The sequence below is a fragment of the Octopus sinensis genome, linkage group LG7, assembly GCF_006345805.1.
Source record: "Octopus sinensis linkage group LG7, ASM634580v1, whole genome shotgun sequence".
Classification (NCBI taxonomy): Eukaryota; Metazoa; Mollusca; class Cephalopoda; order Octopoda; family Octopodidae; genus Octopus; species Octopus sinensis.
The window spans coordinates 30,834,397-30,851,350 of record NC_043003.1 but is presented as its reverse complement, the minus strand read 5'-3'; the positions used below and the strand labels follow the sequence as shown (position 1 = coordinate 30,851,350).

The following is a 16,954-nucleotide window of genomic DNA, read 5'->3' as shown; positions in this document are numbered from 1 at the left end:
ATTTTTTAAAACAGTAGGGGACAACTTGGAGATTTGGCTGCTAATACTTACATACTAAATAACCACATAGTTAGTTCTCTTGTTAGTGTGAAGAGAGTCGTGGTGGTTTTCATTGGTAAATGTCAACACAATGCAAGTAAAAGCAGAAGGTAAGCTAGGTATTCCAATGGAAGACTGTCTAAAACCTTAGATGATAATTTCTCACAAAGTAACCAATCATATCCCATTTGCCGTATAGCAAGCTTGCCTCAGCCATACTATAATGGAAAAAAAGAAAACAACAGAGCATAAGCAAACCAACAAAAGCTTCTATGTTGTTGCTCAACCTGCCAGAAATAGCATCTAAATCTCCTCAAATTATTCATGTTAGAAAAAGAAGAACATTGAATAATTTAGTTCTAGAAATACAACATCTAAATAAAAAATATTTTTTAATTAAAAAAAAAGATGTGGGATATTACAGGTGGAATGCTTTTAGTAATAAATCAGCTCAATCCTGCACTGACCCACAGCTAAACAAGAGAAACAAAACCAAAGATGATGATTATAACAGGCTATGTTTTTGTTTTAGGACATATTAATAGTTGTTCCTGTTTTGAGAATTTCTGTTATTATTTTTTCAATAAAGAAAAATAAATGATACAAATGATATATATAATTTCCAAAGAAAATAGCTATTTTACCATGTATGCCCAAGGTTTGTCCCAGCCAGAACTCCAAATGTCGTCCCAAGTTCACAACACGTCTACAACACATCAGATAGTTTACTCCAAACCAGGAAATTTCTGCAGACTAAGCACCTCTTGTCTAACAATACTAAGAAACAAGTAAATAGATTAAACCATATAAAGATAGATCTAGTTATCTGTGCGTGATAATCTCATAGCAGAATAGTGTCCTGATATCGAAATGTTGTATTCTCTCAGCTAATAACAATTGGAATGTAACCTAAAAATACACTTGATAATTCCTGAAGCTCTAGGCTACACAAATAATATTAATAATAATGATAATTTATCTTTTTCTTTTTTGCCAGAAGAGCAGTATCATATTTGACAAGAGAAAAATAGTCAATGTTATAGATATGCATTTTCCTTCCTTTTGTTTGTACTTTTTGTTTGTTTTTTGTTGTTGCTTTTTTTTTACTACAGGTTAGCTTAAGAGCAGCTATGTGCATGTGTATTTGGTTGTAATACACACACACACACACACACACACCATATTTCAGTCTAGTCTGACACCATGTCACAGATGCACTATATTCCTACAGTACTTGCTTGTGTATAGGGTGCATCAAAGCACACTCAGGGCATGGTTTTGTAAGAAGACAATAGTAGCAAGACACAGGTTTCTGCATGTGCAGCTGGTTGTATGGTGATAGGATGAAAGAATGCAACATTCCAGAGGGCAAAGAAAGTGTCTCTGTAATTATGCACTCACGTGTGTGTGTGGGGGGGGGGTACATATGTATTGTTTTCAAGTTCATAAGATAAGGAGAGGTTGTGATCATGATCATGGAGACCATCTTTAAATTGTAACACTGATAAAGTCAATATCCTGCAGCTCAATGTTCAAATGCTTGCATCAGAGTGAACTCTGCTAATATATATGTATGTTAGGTCATAAACTATTTGGCATGTTAGGCCTTAAAAAAATCTTTTTTCAAGGGACATGGTATGTTATTGTGACATAACACTAAGACAATGTTAGATGCATATTGTAGCTGCAAATACCACTCAGTTGTCTAACAATCAAATCAACTATTTATAGTAATAGTTATCAAGGGATATAGAGACTAACTAGTACCTAAATGACACCAGCAGAATCTAGTCCCTCAAATACACTACAATTTGTTATAAGTGAGATATGACTTATTTCTAGCAAGAGTCATATAAAGACACCCTCAACAACTCATTCTCTTCTGACCATTCAGACAGGAAGAGTTGAGCCCAGTACTACATGTCATTAAAACACTTGTTATTTTATAGTGCAGTTGTTGCCTAAAGCAATCAGTCGCTCCCCTCCTATGGTACCTATTTACAGTTTTGTATGTTGGGCCATTCAAGAGTTTGGTATCTTTCCATAGACACAACAGTGTCATGACAAAATACTAACACCTGACCTTTTTGTCAGCTTTGACTCCTCATCCATGTGCTCATATCAGGGACATGCCATCTGGGTAAGCAAGGTAGGCAGTGCCTACCCTGAATAAAATAGATCGATAGTAACATTTTCCTTTTATGGCAAAATATGCACCTAATTCAATAAAATTATGAAGATTACTCAGATTACTATGCATAAAATGCAAAATACTTTAGTTTTTGTAGATTAGGTAGGCATAATTAACCCCTGCCTTTCAATCTCAGTATTAAAGCTACACATAGTACTGCCGTAGTACACATGCTGCATACATTCCTACGTTTTCTTTACGTGCTATAAAGGCAGAAGTAAATCTGCCTCCAACTCAGTCACATGCCTGTGTTTTGCTTTTTTTTTGTGTGTGTTTTACTACATAAACATCACCAACTGCCTATCCTGAATAATTACTGACGGTACATGCCTGGCTCATATGTATGTGCTTGACAGCTTCCTATGATCAATCACTCATGTGAAAAACCAGAGAACATCTTTGCCAATGGTTCTCAAATAATGCACAGTGTCACACTGACATGCTGCAAAGGGTAAGCAAGTGTGCCATAATTTTTTTTTTTTGAATATATGAGACTTCAAAAAATCCATACTAGCATTTGAGCATTTAAAAAATGTGTTAGGTGGAGGCATGGATATATGGTAAGAAGTTTGCTCCCTGATCACATGCTTTCAGGTTCACTCCCACTGCATGGCACCTTGGGCAAGTGTCTTCTACTATAGCCTCAGTAGATCTGGTATGTCAAAATTTTGAACTTTTTCTTTATTCATTGGAAGTTACTTCCGAGGTGGCCAGCAACCAAGCTTGAACAGCCTCAAGCAACCACCTCGTATGTTGAGAGTTACAAAAGGAAAAGAATGAAAAGAATGTCTTTAAAAATAGTCAACACAAGATTTAAAAGAATTAACCTCTTAGCATTTAAACTGGTCATATCCAGCCCAAATAGCCAACCTTTTTATGTTCAAACCAGCCAGATTGGACCTGTCACACCTACCCTACCATGTCATTCTAAAAAAATAAACAATATCATTAAAATCTAAAACCTATGAGATAATGCATGATAAATTCAAAACAATGTGAATAAGCAATGCATTTGACAGAGTAATCTGAATGCTTAAAGAGTCAAGATCATATCTGTCTAGAAAACAAGAAAGAAGAGTGGTCCATAAGACAGATACTTGAGGAAAGAAACTATTAGAGGAGGAACATTTCTTACTGGAGGGAACAACAACAATGAAAGGATGAAAATTAATAGAGAGACAAATCACTTGATTAGAAATCTTAGGAAATACAAGGGAAAAAAGTGTTGCCTTTTTTTTCTCTATCTTAGGTACATCAGTAGTTTTTATTTGATATTTAGTGCACTATAAAGTCAAGAATATTAAGAACCTCTAGTGCAGGAATGGACAACCTTTTTTGAAAAGCAGACCACATGATTTGGCTCAATATCAGGCAAACTACACTACTAAAAGAAGTGACGGTCATTTTTCTGTTTTGTTAGGTGTGTCCATGGGCCACAGATTGCCCATGGCTGCTCTATTTTATACACTCCTTCACATAACACCTAACCATCTTAAAAATGGTTAAAATAACAGATTGGAGTGCTTTTGAGCACTGATCAACTTCAGGGGTTGGGAAACTTTTTTAACCAATTACCCCAAAATATATTTATGCCAACCTTGATTTGGAAAGAAGAAAATCATTGATTCTTATTGAATTTATTTTTATAGACAGTGCAATTATAAATATAAAAACTATAAAACAAATTAATATCCTCATTATGAAACAAGAGAATTTTTCCAGAAACTTTTTCACTTCAAGTTTTGGAGAAATGACGTTTCATTTTTGTTACCATTACATCAAAATTGGGGCATTTTGGTGCCAGAGAAATTTAGATACAGTCATCAGGGTGCAATCGATCACTCTGCTTTGTTTTCATGTTCATTAGAATGAAAATCCTTGTTTGCAAAGGTAGGTTGTTACAAAAGTCAACAACATTTTGACTACCTCCTCATAACAAGGAACATGTTTTTTATATAGTTTTACTTATGTCTAATGAGTCCTCGTTACCCCCAAGAATTTCGTTTTTACCCCATTTTGCTGACCCCCAATCTATTTGATTAGAGATGACCAGAAGCTAAAATCAACATACACACCTATACATAAACATGAGAAACTTTTTTTTTTTAAGTATATGATTATATAAAACAGACACAAAAGTAGAAGGAAGACCGAGCATACACTAAATGTGACGACAAGCTAAATTTTCAAAGAGTAAAAAAGAAAGAAAGAAAAACAAAAATCAATACACCACTGACTTGCACATGTTTCTCTTAATTCCATCAACAGACATATTGTATATATTAACTGATTCTTGCAAAACAAAGAGTTTAAAATTGGTACACTGCAACAGTGCAATTAACATTTTGTAATAATGAGTAAATATAAACAATGAAAATACAAAAATATAAAGATTTTTTACAAATAAAAAAATTTTAAAAAATAATATTGCTGGAGAGAAGTGATTTGATAGATGTATCCAATTTCTTCTAAAAGGAAGAAGGTATGAGTGGAGAGGGAATTCGACCTAAATGATATGATCAATAAAGTAAACAGAATACACACACTCACACTAATCAACCACAATCGTCTTTAGTTTCGCGGAATGAATTACATTCACATTCTTGTTTTCTCCTTGAAAGTCAATGCAGTTTTGTTGTTGTAGCTGCTGTTTAACCCCAAGCCTGCTGTGACTGAATAAATCTATGCTCAAAGGCATTCCAACCATAACCATTCTGCCCTTCTCTCAAGCATTATATATCTAAAACAAAATTAACCAATATAGTTTTTAATTTTCAGGATGTTATGGCATAACTTAGGGAAGTTTGGCAGCTATTTCTAGCAGGTTGAGCAGCCAAATAGAGGCTGCCTCTACGGTAGTTATGGTAGTAGGGGAGGTGGTGTTATATAACCCGCAAAGTCATAGAAATATCACTGAAAACTTCAATTCTATGCAAGGCAGCCCTTCTGGTTAGAGCTGCAAGAACATTGATATTGTACAGAACAAGATAAGAAACAATCATCTTAATATATAATTGTGTGTGTGTGTGTGCACGCATACGTATGGATGCATGTTCCAAGTTATAGGCCAATGTTTTTGCATTTTAGGTAGCTGAAAGACCATAGGGTGTGTTCATTTTTCTGATAACTTCTATATCCTTAACGAAAAAGAAATAAGAATGCTAAATATCACCAACCACTACAATCATCACTGGCAAAAGATACTGGTTAGAAAGAAAAGAAACAGATTAATACAATAAAATTAGTACAGTATTTTTGGTGAGCAAAGTGTTTTCACAGAAATTGAGGAAAAAGTAAAATAGTATTTTGGTTACATATATTCTTTTACTTTTTCAGTCATTTGGCTGCGGCCATGCTGGAGCACTGCCTTTAGTCGAGCACATTGACCCCAGGACTTATTCTTTATAAGCCTAGTACTTATTCTATTAGTCTCTTTTGCCGAATTGCTAAGTTACAGGGACATAAACACACCAGCATCAGTTGTCAAGCAATGTTGGGGAAGAAACCGGGCAAGATAGTGAAAGAAAACATTTGACAGCCTTACTAACTAGCTACAGAAAGACTAACCCATAATCTGCTAGGTTGTGTATGAGGCGAAAGGTGGAGGAGGTCCATGATCATTGAAGCCTGCAAGCCTGGTACATGGAGATGATCAAACAAGAAACTAGCAGGTTGCAAGCTCATATTCTTATGTTGACTTTGCCCTTTTCTCCAGACAAAATACTTATGTAAATTACATCAGTTGTTGTTGAGCCTCGAGTCAGCCTTCAATGAGTGAACTTGTGAGCAAAGACCTCGCAGCCACGACAATCCAATTTCTTACTTTTTTTTAAAGACAATAGGCCATAATTTCAAGATTTGGCTACTGATGCTAGTAAATAAAGCAACCACATAGAAGCTCACCCACCAACTTTTCAAATCCTGGGGTTTTGATCATTTACATCAGTCTATTGAGATGCAGAGCCAGCAACAGATGTAAAAGAAAAGTTATCTGCAATAGGCTAGCATTCTGTCCAAAGAGATTAGTTTCTCAGCTACTTAACACTACATAGGTCAAAGTGAAACACCAATTTTCAATGTTATATCAGACCTTAGACTTTGAGTTATTGATGGTACAAAAGATCCACTACAACATGCATAGAATTATGAAACATAGTTGTATATATTGCATAAATTTAGGTTGACCAGTGAGTCTAGTGAGAGTGGTGGAAGAAGTGGAGCATCATGTTAGGTGTGGATTTGTAAACCTAGATAACTTTACAGTATAACCAACACCAATATACTATAGTACAAGAAAATTATGGAGGCGTAGGGAGAGTTGAAGAAAGTAATAGCAACCCAGAAAAACAGAACAAAAAATAATAGGGAGAGAAAGAACAGAGGTGTTGGTAAGACACAGAAAGAATAAAGAATAACATGGGAATGGATCAAAGATGGATAGGAAAGGAATAAGAGGGTGAAAATGAACAAGTGGAGGGATAACAGGAGAATATGAGAGTGAGAAAGAATGGGGAAGATTAGGAAGAGTTGAAAGAAGAGAACTGAAAAGAAAAGCAAGCATGAACTGTTGCGATAGAACACCATTGTTGTTATAGCATCTGAACTGCAATATAACACCATTCTATACCATTACACTCTCTGCTTCATACATGTTCTATTTCAGAGACTAATATAATAAATGCATACATACATATGAATATATAAAACTTAAATGAATATTAGAAGAATTATTAATTGATGTGAAATAATATATTCTATATTCTCATTATACATGTAATTTTGCATTTCTTCAAGTTTCAAACCATTAAAAAAAAGATTTCTTCCCAACCACACTTCCAGCTCATTCAAATTTTACTTCAGCATAAAAGTTGTTATTGAATCATTAAAATAGTCCTTTTGCTATAAGCACAAGGCCTCAAATTTGTAGGGAGGGATAAGTCGATCACATTTGACTGGTAGTTAATTTATTAACCCTGAAAGGATGAAAGTCAAAGTCAACTTTGGTGGAATTTGAACTCAAAACATAAAGACGAGTGAAATGCCACTAAGCATTTTGCCTGGCATGCTAACGATTCTGCTAGCTCTAATAATACAATATAGCACAACAAACATTTTAAGGTCATTTCCAGCTAAGGCAGAGGTTAGCTTGCAGGTCCCATGACAGTCTTTTCCAGTTTATCCCAACAAATTAACTATCATGTCCATATTTCTTTCTCCGTTATCTTTAGCCATACTTTTGTCAGTAAAAATGGTCTAAGGTAGTTCATATGTATTTATTACTATGGTCCAGATGATTTTATCCACTGTTTAGATTCTTAATCAGATGCAGCAGCAATTGATTGACATGCTGGACATGATTTGGCTATCACATCTGCACTGGATTGCATTTTTGACCAATAACAGTATCTACGAATCATTCAATTCATTTAGGCCATATCCCATTGACATTCATGCAGATGATCACAATTTAATTTTGGAATATTTTTAGAATAATTACTCCACGAGAATTGGACTTCAAGATTAAATTCCCATGACAATTAATTGCATCACAATTTATCCTATATTCTCTTACAGTTCATCATCAAAATTCAGTTTTACTGGTCACCCATTATTGATCAATTAATTCAAATAATATCAATGTCAGACTTCATGGCTGATTCAATTTCTTTAGTGGTAACTGGCATACCATCAAAACTTACATGAATAATTTCAAACAAATCCAGATAGAATGATTTTTACATCTTCCATCAAAATTCTAATTAAATCCTATCAGTAGTCTTAAGAACGCATTGGCATTTTCAATATTGCTTCAGAGCTTTATATTATATCATATATTTGAAAGACACCAAGAAAGCCACCCAACATTGTAATTGCAAAGATTGAAGCACCAGTATATTTTTATTTGGTGATAATATCTGTTAGTGTCTTATGATCAATGATTAATTCAAAATGTCATTGGGTATCCAGCTGTAGAAACCATGATAGATCAGACTGGAACCAGGTACAGTTCTCCAGCTTACCAGTTCCAGTAAAATCATCTTAACCCACGCCAGCATGGAAAGCGGATGCTGGTCATTGATGTGCATTTAATGTTTTAAAGGCATGAGCTTTGTTCAACCCCCACTTTTACTTTGTAGCAAAACTGCTCCAACAGAGACTGGTGACACATCTACTACAAAAATTAGTGGCAATTTTCAGTGCAATACATGAATTGTGTGATCTGTCATTTCTTTCAAGTCATCAAAACTTTGACAGTTATCTGTCCATTTAAATGGTATGTTCTTAATCATTAAATGGTTGCACAGTAAGGTTTACTATGCCCTTAATAGACAAGCAACAATACTGACTTTATGTTCTATGGAATCAGTAATTTTCAAAAGCACCAATATTTTTTCTAGATATCTTTTGCCAGATTTAGTATAGCCAATATTTGAATCAAGATAATCAACTTATTGAAAATAATAAATTACATTTTCTTTTGGTTCAAAAGTTTGCTTCCCAACCACATGGTTCAGGTTCAGGTTCAGTGTGTGTCTGTACAACCAAAATAAAATGTATTATGTGAAAAATAACATTTTCCTAAGGTGCCGCGCAGTGAGATCAAATCCAGAAGCTCATGATTAGAAAGCCAACTTCTTGATTATTCTGTCATGCCTACACACATAAAATGAAAAAAATACCTTTTAAACAAATGTGAAATACTGAACCACGAAAATGCAATTGAAAATGTCAATTATGTTACATCTTTGTGGAAGACATTACATTACACATGATCAGTAGCTGCTAAAAAATATCAAGGTATTACCATTCAATATAGCATGATGTTGAATTAATTACGCATTATTTCGTAGCTTCAATATTTCAATGATATGACTGTTATATTCTTAGAATGACATTGTAGGATCAGTGGAAAATGCTGGATCTGGTCAGTTTGAACATAAAAGAGGTAGAATATTTTGGCCAGATATGGCCGGTTCAAATGCTAGAGTTAAATAATATAAAACTCAATCGGTCAGAAAAGCTCCAGGACATATGTAGAAAACTTTTCAAAAATTGAATACATTCATACATTTCAACACAAGAGGTGCTGGTGGAACATTCCCATACAAATGTCTGCCAACAGTAAGGACTACAGGCCTGCTGCAATTGTTTGAGACAAGAAAACAAAATTATATATAGCTGGGAAGGTCACGGTGCAAAACCAGTGAGAAAGATAACATCTGCGAACATCTGCTTCAAAACCTACAACTTCTCTAACCAGTTTATAAGTTCACACTTGTATTGATAAGCATCTGGAACAGTTCTCTCTAAAAGCTATGGTCTTCAAGTAAAGAAAACTCACCAGCTAACACGCACTCTATATATTAAATCTCTAAGTGGAAAAGCAAACATATACAAAACTTTCCGAAAATTCAACATATATCTTTTGATGTCATTATTTGAATTCCAATGATAAAGCTAAACCAATACCTTCTTTAGAAAAAAATTCAAAGAATTAAACACACAGAATTGTACACACACACACACATACATGTGTATGTACACACATACATACACACACACACACACACACACACACACACACACACACAAGCACATACATGTGTATGTACACACATACATACACACACACATATACACACACAAGCACATACATGTGTATGTACACACATACATACACACACACATATACACAAGCACATACATGTGTATGTACACACATACATACACACACACATACACACAAGCACATACATGTGTATGTACACACATACATACACACACACACATATACACAAGCACATACATACACACACACATATACACAAGCACATACATACACACACACATATACACAAGCACATACATGTGTATGTACACACATACATACACACACACACATATACACAAGCACATACATGTGTATGTACACACATACATACACACACATATACACAAGCACATACATGTGTATGTACACACATACATACACACACATATACACAAGCACATACATGTGTATGTACACACATACATACACACACATATGTACACAAGCACATACATGTGTATGTACACACATACATACACACACATATGTACACAAGCACATACATGTGTATGTACACACATACATACACACACATATGTACACAAGCACATACATGTGTATGTACACACATACATACACACACATATATATATATATATATATATATAATCATCATCATTAATATCCATTTTCTATGCAGGCATGGGCTGGATGGTTTGACAGGAACTGAGAAGCTAGAGGGCTGCACCAGGCTCCAATCTGTTTTGGCACAGTTGCTAAAGCTGGATGCCCTTCCTGATGCCAACTTTACAGAGTGTGTTAGGTGCTTTTTATATAGCACCACACACGCACACACACACACAAAGAGGCACTTATACAGTAAAAGTGTGTCATTTAATGGCCTGCAACTGTACAATACTCATCCAAAGATTTGGGAAGCATGACCAGTTTCCCTTGAAACTTTTAAAAGGTATTTAAATGAAATTTCTTTCTAGCATCCCAAATCAACCATCTGAAAATGGCTATAACTAAATCAGAGCAGCCTTTACCCACTTATTGATCCACCAATTAAAAATGGCATACATTATTTAAAAAAGACAAAAAAAAATAGCAAGGAAAAACATTAGATGCGTGGACATACACAGAGAGGAAACACAAATTCAACTCTGAAAACAGCATTCCATTCCAGTATGATGACCTTAAATTTAATAGCTAAAACAACCTAAAAGCTAAAAAAAAACACTGTGACTAAGTTGACATATATACATTTGATAAACCTACATTCAACATCACTGTGTATAGAGTCACTGCAGGTCAGACCAGAGCTCTCTAGTTCACTCTCCCTCTCACACATACACACACACACGCACGCACGCACTCTTTCTCTCTCTGCAGGATGAACCAGTGAAGAGCTTCACTAATTTCAATTGGTTATGGTTATCTTAAGATTGTCTATTTCCTTGTCAAGATTGTCTACTTATGTTCATCCCCCAAAGAGAGGAAGTAGCTTAAAGCTACTTATAAAATATTTCTGAGTAACAGGTGCTAACTTTACTCACGTGCGATTATCCATGTATAGTCTGTCTCACAAGCAAAGGAGTAAGCTTTGTGCCTGTTACCTAAGAGCATCTCTAAGTTACTCTTTCCCTCTGTAAGGATGAACATGAGCAAATACTTTTGTAAGATGACAATAACCAGTCAAAACTAGTCAAGCTGTTCTCAAGTTTGTCCTAGAAGGACAGCCCTCCCTATGGTTTAAAAGTAGATGTGATGGTTAACTGAAAAAAATAAGTTTTCAAACTTAAAATTGTTGACTCTAGAATTCTATCTAATCAATGAGATAAATTATATAATGAATGAAAGAAGAATCTATTTTTCACAATACGAAAAACTACTCAGACACTAAGACTATATGATTACAAAAGATTACAGAATATTTTTCTAAGAATGAAGAAAACCAACACGCATGTGTGTGTATGATTATTATTGATCCAGCAGTTTGGAAATACACTAGCTGTGAGTCCATATCTTAGAACAGCCAATGTGCTTTACACCTACGCAACATACACAATTCTGCTGGCTCTCTATCATTAATATATATATTCATTTTTAACATCTACTTCTAATTTCATGCAAAGGTCAAGTAGAGTTCAGTGTGGTAGGTTTTCTGTGGCTGGATGCTCTTCCTGTCACCAACCCTCACTTGTTCCAGGAAAAGTAATATTTCTTCTAGACTTTCAAACACAATGGCTTGCAAATGAATGTCACTGCTTGTATGATGATGGTGTTTGTTTACAACTATCACACAATGTCAAGACAAAGAGACAAGCACACACTCATGCACATAGACATTTATACATGTGAGACAGACAGACAGAGATGAGCTCCTTTCAGTTTCTGTCTATTATATGCACTCACAAGACTCTAGTTAGCGTAGGGCTCTAATAGAAGACAGTGATAGAGAACCTAAAATAATGTACTTGAAAAGCAAACTTAAACCACACAACCATTTATGTATGTATAATCGATGATGATTCTGCTTGAAATGTTCAAAATATCAATACCACAAAGGTTTAAGAGGACAATTATTCTCCTATTAGAAAAATGGCCTCTTAATAAGGAATTATGGGAGTACTTGGTCAAAATAAGCATAAAAAAGTGGACATTAAATGTTGATGATGATGATGAGTGTGATGATGAAGCACATGGTTTGTGAGTTCATACCATACAACAGCTGTGTTCTATGCTGAAGCAACACGAGATACAATTCTGCTTTAATTTACCAAACAAAATACTATATTTATTCATGTCTAAGTTGAACCCATACAATAATGTTGAATCTTGGTGCAAAATTTCCCTTCATAGTTTTAGCTTTGCTCCAGGTCTGAGTTGTACTTCAGTGCAGCTTATACACAAGTAAATAAGGTAAGTTCTACTCCTGTACTCATACTCAATGTATTCTCATCTAACTCATACAAGCATGAAAAAGTAGACATTAAAACAACAATGATGATGATATTGAATAAGTTTATGTATTTTTCTAAAAACACTCTATAACATTGATTAAATCTATAAGCAAACTGTTTTTTCCCCACAAAAGCATAAAACCAGATTTATAGAGTAAAGGAACAATAAGTTATTTTCAACCCCTTCATGATGAATTAGCAATGGGTCAAATAGAATAGCTTCTAGCTGTGCCTTCAATGTCTACACTCATTCAAAACTTGTAAATCATTTCAAACAATAATCCACAAAGTGTTACACAGGGGAGGTCACAATTGGCTCATAAAAATTATTAGGTGAACAACATATGTAGATATTTATTGAAAATAACTGAAGTATGAATTTTCATAATGTATTTGTAAAGATTTTGAAGAAAAAGCAGAAAAAGAAACATTTGAAAATACTAAATGAAGGAGAGAACCTAAAATAGTTGTTGAATAGGTTATTTGCAGTGAGCATTGAACAGTTAAAGTTAGATAGAGGTGAGTATTGTACAGTAGAGAAAAATTTATGGTCAGTGTTATGCAGTATAGGTAAGCTAGAGATGAGCATTGTATTGTAGAGGTAAGGCTACAGCAAGTTCTACAAAGCAGAGGCAAGTTCATAGCTGGTACTATAAAATGAATACAAACTGCCAATGAACACCACAGTACAGAGGAAAGAGGTTAAGTTGGTTAAATAATGCACTACCTACACATGGATCGTGAGTTTCAAATCTGTAGCTGGCATTTTTGCTGTGATCTGAACAGAACACTTTACATTACATTACCTAGGTTCAAATTGCAGTTTAGAGTAGGCACCAAATTATCTAGTATTTTCAAACAGCCTGAAGGGATTTATCTCTATGAAACTGGAGCTAAGTACTGACTGCTGACAAATATCACATTGTACGTATAAGCTTCAACTTCTACTTTGAAGAGCCAAATTTCAATCCTGATTTCAGCTGTAGGTTGTAACTGTTTCAAGTAACACTACAAATACACCAGAGAAAAGCATGAACATCACTCAATCTTTTTCCTTCCTTTATGTAAGAAATTGCTCATTTTCAGAGAGGACAATAAGAGTTGAGGTAAACACTCAACTAGTCAAGTTCACAACTCATTTTTCTCAATTGTCAGCTATATCCTCTTTTGTTCCCTTTCCCTTATGTCATTAATACTTTTTAACATAGTATCTATCATCTCCTTGTGTGCATGTGAAAAATCAATATATCTCACAAGTACAAATCAAGCAGATATCATTAATGGTCATCAACTGATCAGATTAATGCAATAAGTTTGTATAAAATTTCTTGCCATAATTATCACCTTAGAAACTTTATTTGTCCAAGGCTATATCCTTATTTCAGCTTAATGTTTTTGCATCATCCAATTGGAAGAGAACTGGTTCAAAATACAAGAATATAAGCTCTCTATAAGACTTAATACAACAGCTCTATGATATTCACAGTACATAGTTATAATAGCAAATGGCACACAAATATACTTACAAACAACAACATTAATGTACAAGCTATACAACTGACACATCATGGATTGTGCCAGTCCAACCTGGGTCCCCATTTTCTCCCCAACAAATCATAAGTTACAAAGAATACAAAACATCACAAGTTGCATACTTACAACACCCATAGACTGCTTATGTAATGAAGCAAACAAAAATACTAGAATTGAAAAAGCACCGGAATATGTAGCGTGTGCAGTTTGTTATTGCAGTAAGCTTCAACAATCACAGTCTCTGCCACTGTATACAATATCTAGCTCACCAAAAAAAAAAAGACATTTCTATAACACCCTCAAACACATTTACAGACAGCATCCTACAAGTACACCAGGCAACCATGATATTCAATCTCAGCTGGTTTGAAACAGCAGCCAAATGTTTCAAATCACACTTTAATGTGTTATAAAAAACATACAATTATGTAGTACTGTATAAACTATTTCTGAAAAGACAGTAATATTACAGATGGATTGTGATTGATCATAAATCTGTTTGATTGGGACTCACCTAGGATTAAATAACAACAACTCCATCCTAATAGCAGCATTATCAGTAGTGTGGTTAATCCTGATACAGAGCACATAGATGCAATGAAACAGCAGATATGTTCAAAGTTCACCTTGCCCTGGCATTGTTGTGATCATCACCAAAATCTACAAATATGCAAGCTAGCAAGATATTCTCTATGTTGTTACTTAACCTTTTAAAAATTGCAGCCAAACATCTCTCAAATAATACTCTACCATCTTGAAAAGAGAGGGCCACTTTGGATAATGCAATCAGTGCACTGCTTGAAATGCATAAGAATTTAAAATTGGGCTGATAATGGCTAGAGTGATTGTGATCACAAGTCAACTCAATTAAAATCAACCTGGAGCCAAATGAAAAACAAGAGACATACAGACTAGACCAATGGGCAACAGGTTCAAACTTAAACACTGCACCACATGTAATAAACTAATGCATGTTAATATTTGATGTGGTCCTGTTCTTTGGATCTGTGGAATGCAGTTAGTCGTTCAGCTGACTAGGTAAGTGCCAGAAATCTTCTGCTAGGGCTAACTTCAAACTACAAACAACCACTATATTCTGTACAATGTCACTTTGTAGCAAAAGATTATTATTCAAAAGGCCAAATTATATTGTATCTTTTCATTTGGCTTTTTATGTTTTTAAACCACTATAGTTTCTAATGTTCTGAATCAATAAAGAGATTTAAACTGAGTTAGGGCAGCTTCCACAAGCTCATTTGTTCCATCAACTAGTAATGAGCAAACATTGTGTGTTGAAGTTATAAAAGGGTCTTCAACACACAACAATCAGAATAAGAGCAGTACTCATGACCTCTGCAGACCACCCTACTCCTTGGCTAATTCTCTGCTGGTGAATGTCTGCTGCTAAGACATAAGCAGACAAGGGCATCTGGTCCAAATGTTTGTAATAAAATGATCTCCATTACAAACACTCGAAAACCACATGGTGATGTGTAAGTGGCATGTTAAGTCTAACACTCAACATAATACCAGTAAAATAGGATAGCCACTACTTCAATATGGTGTACTGGTATTGACATAGCCATGATACAGTTTTTAAAAAATAATTAACTTAACTAAAAGAAAAAAACTGAACAAAATTTTATTTGTTATATACAAATAACTAAGTCTGTAAAAGAGAACAGAAAATAAGTTGAGAAACTATTCTATACATTTAATATGGTCAACAAAATATGGAAGGACACATACTTCAGACTTTCCTCCAAAATTTCTGGTACTAGAGTATGCTTACTGTTCTAGTGCATAGATGTAAATCAAAGTATGAATAAAACTCAAGAACAGTGTTTGAGCTCTTTTGCTATAGGATTGCTATATGATGCTTACATTAAGTGGCAAGCATTACGTGGAGTACATTACAGAAATGCATCGCATCAAGTAGAAATGATTGTAGGACTTAGTTGCATCTCTTAACATTCTGGGTTCAAATTCCACCGAAATCAACTTTGCCTTTCATCCTTTCGGGGGTCAATAAAATAAGTACCAGTTGAGCACTGAGGTCAATGTAATCAACTTACCCCCTCTCCCAAACTTGCTGGCCTTGAGCCAAAATTTGAAACCAATATTTGTACAGTAATGTCCTCTTCAGGTTCTGAATTCAAATTACATTGCATCTTCTTTCCCCTTCATATTTTTGAGTCAATTAAAATAATAAGTACCAGCTAAATACAGGAGTCACTATAATTGAGTAGTAGTAGTAGTAGTAGTAGTAGTAGTAGTAGTAGCAGCAGCAGCAGTTGTAGTAGTATTTCCCAACATAGGCACAAGACCTTATATTTGAGTAGAATTGGGGTAGGAACTTATACTGACTGATATTTTATTTCATAGACTCAGAAAAGACAAAATAAAATGCAATGTTGACTTCAGCAGGGTTTGACACTGGAATGTAAAAGACTCAGAATCAATATCACAAGGTATTCTGTCTAATGCTCAAACAAGTATGCCAAATAATGTCATCACTCCATATCATTTATAGAAGAAACTTCCATTAGCTAAAAAAAAAAAATTCATCAACCTTCTTGCCAATGTAGAACATCAAGTTGAGTGTTTCTTTTGTTTTGTAGAGTTTTCTCTACGAAACAAAAAAACACTCAACTTGATGTTCTGATGTTCTAC

At 34.6% G+C, this 16,954-nt stretch overlaps 1 protein-coding gene across 12 annotated transcripts in view; it reads right to left on the bottom strand.

The window, feature by feature from the left end:
* LOC115213916 (probable protein phosphatase 2C T23F11.1) overlaps positions 1-16,954 on the bottom strand; it is a 242,823-nt gene that overhangs the window by 154,092 nt on the left and 71,777 nt on the right. For 2 of the 12 annotated variants that reach the window (XM_036504687.1, XM_036504688.1), the window contains exon 1: positions 684-771. The exons of 9 other annotated variants lie outside the window; for them this stretch is intronic. In XM_036504687.1, the coding sequence (XP_036360580.1) occupies positions 684-756 (73 nt within the window). In that variant the 5' untranslated portion in view covers positions 757-771. Of the gene's footprint in view, positions 1-683; positions 772-5,406; positions 5,430-16,954 lie in introns of those variants that run through there. One more of the 12 variants, XM_036504693.1, reaches the window with a different exon arrangement.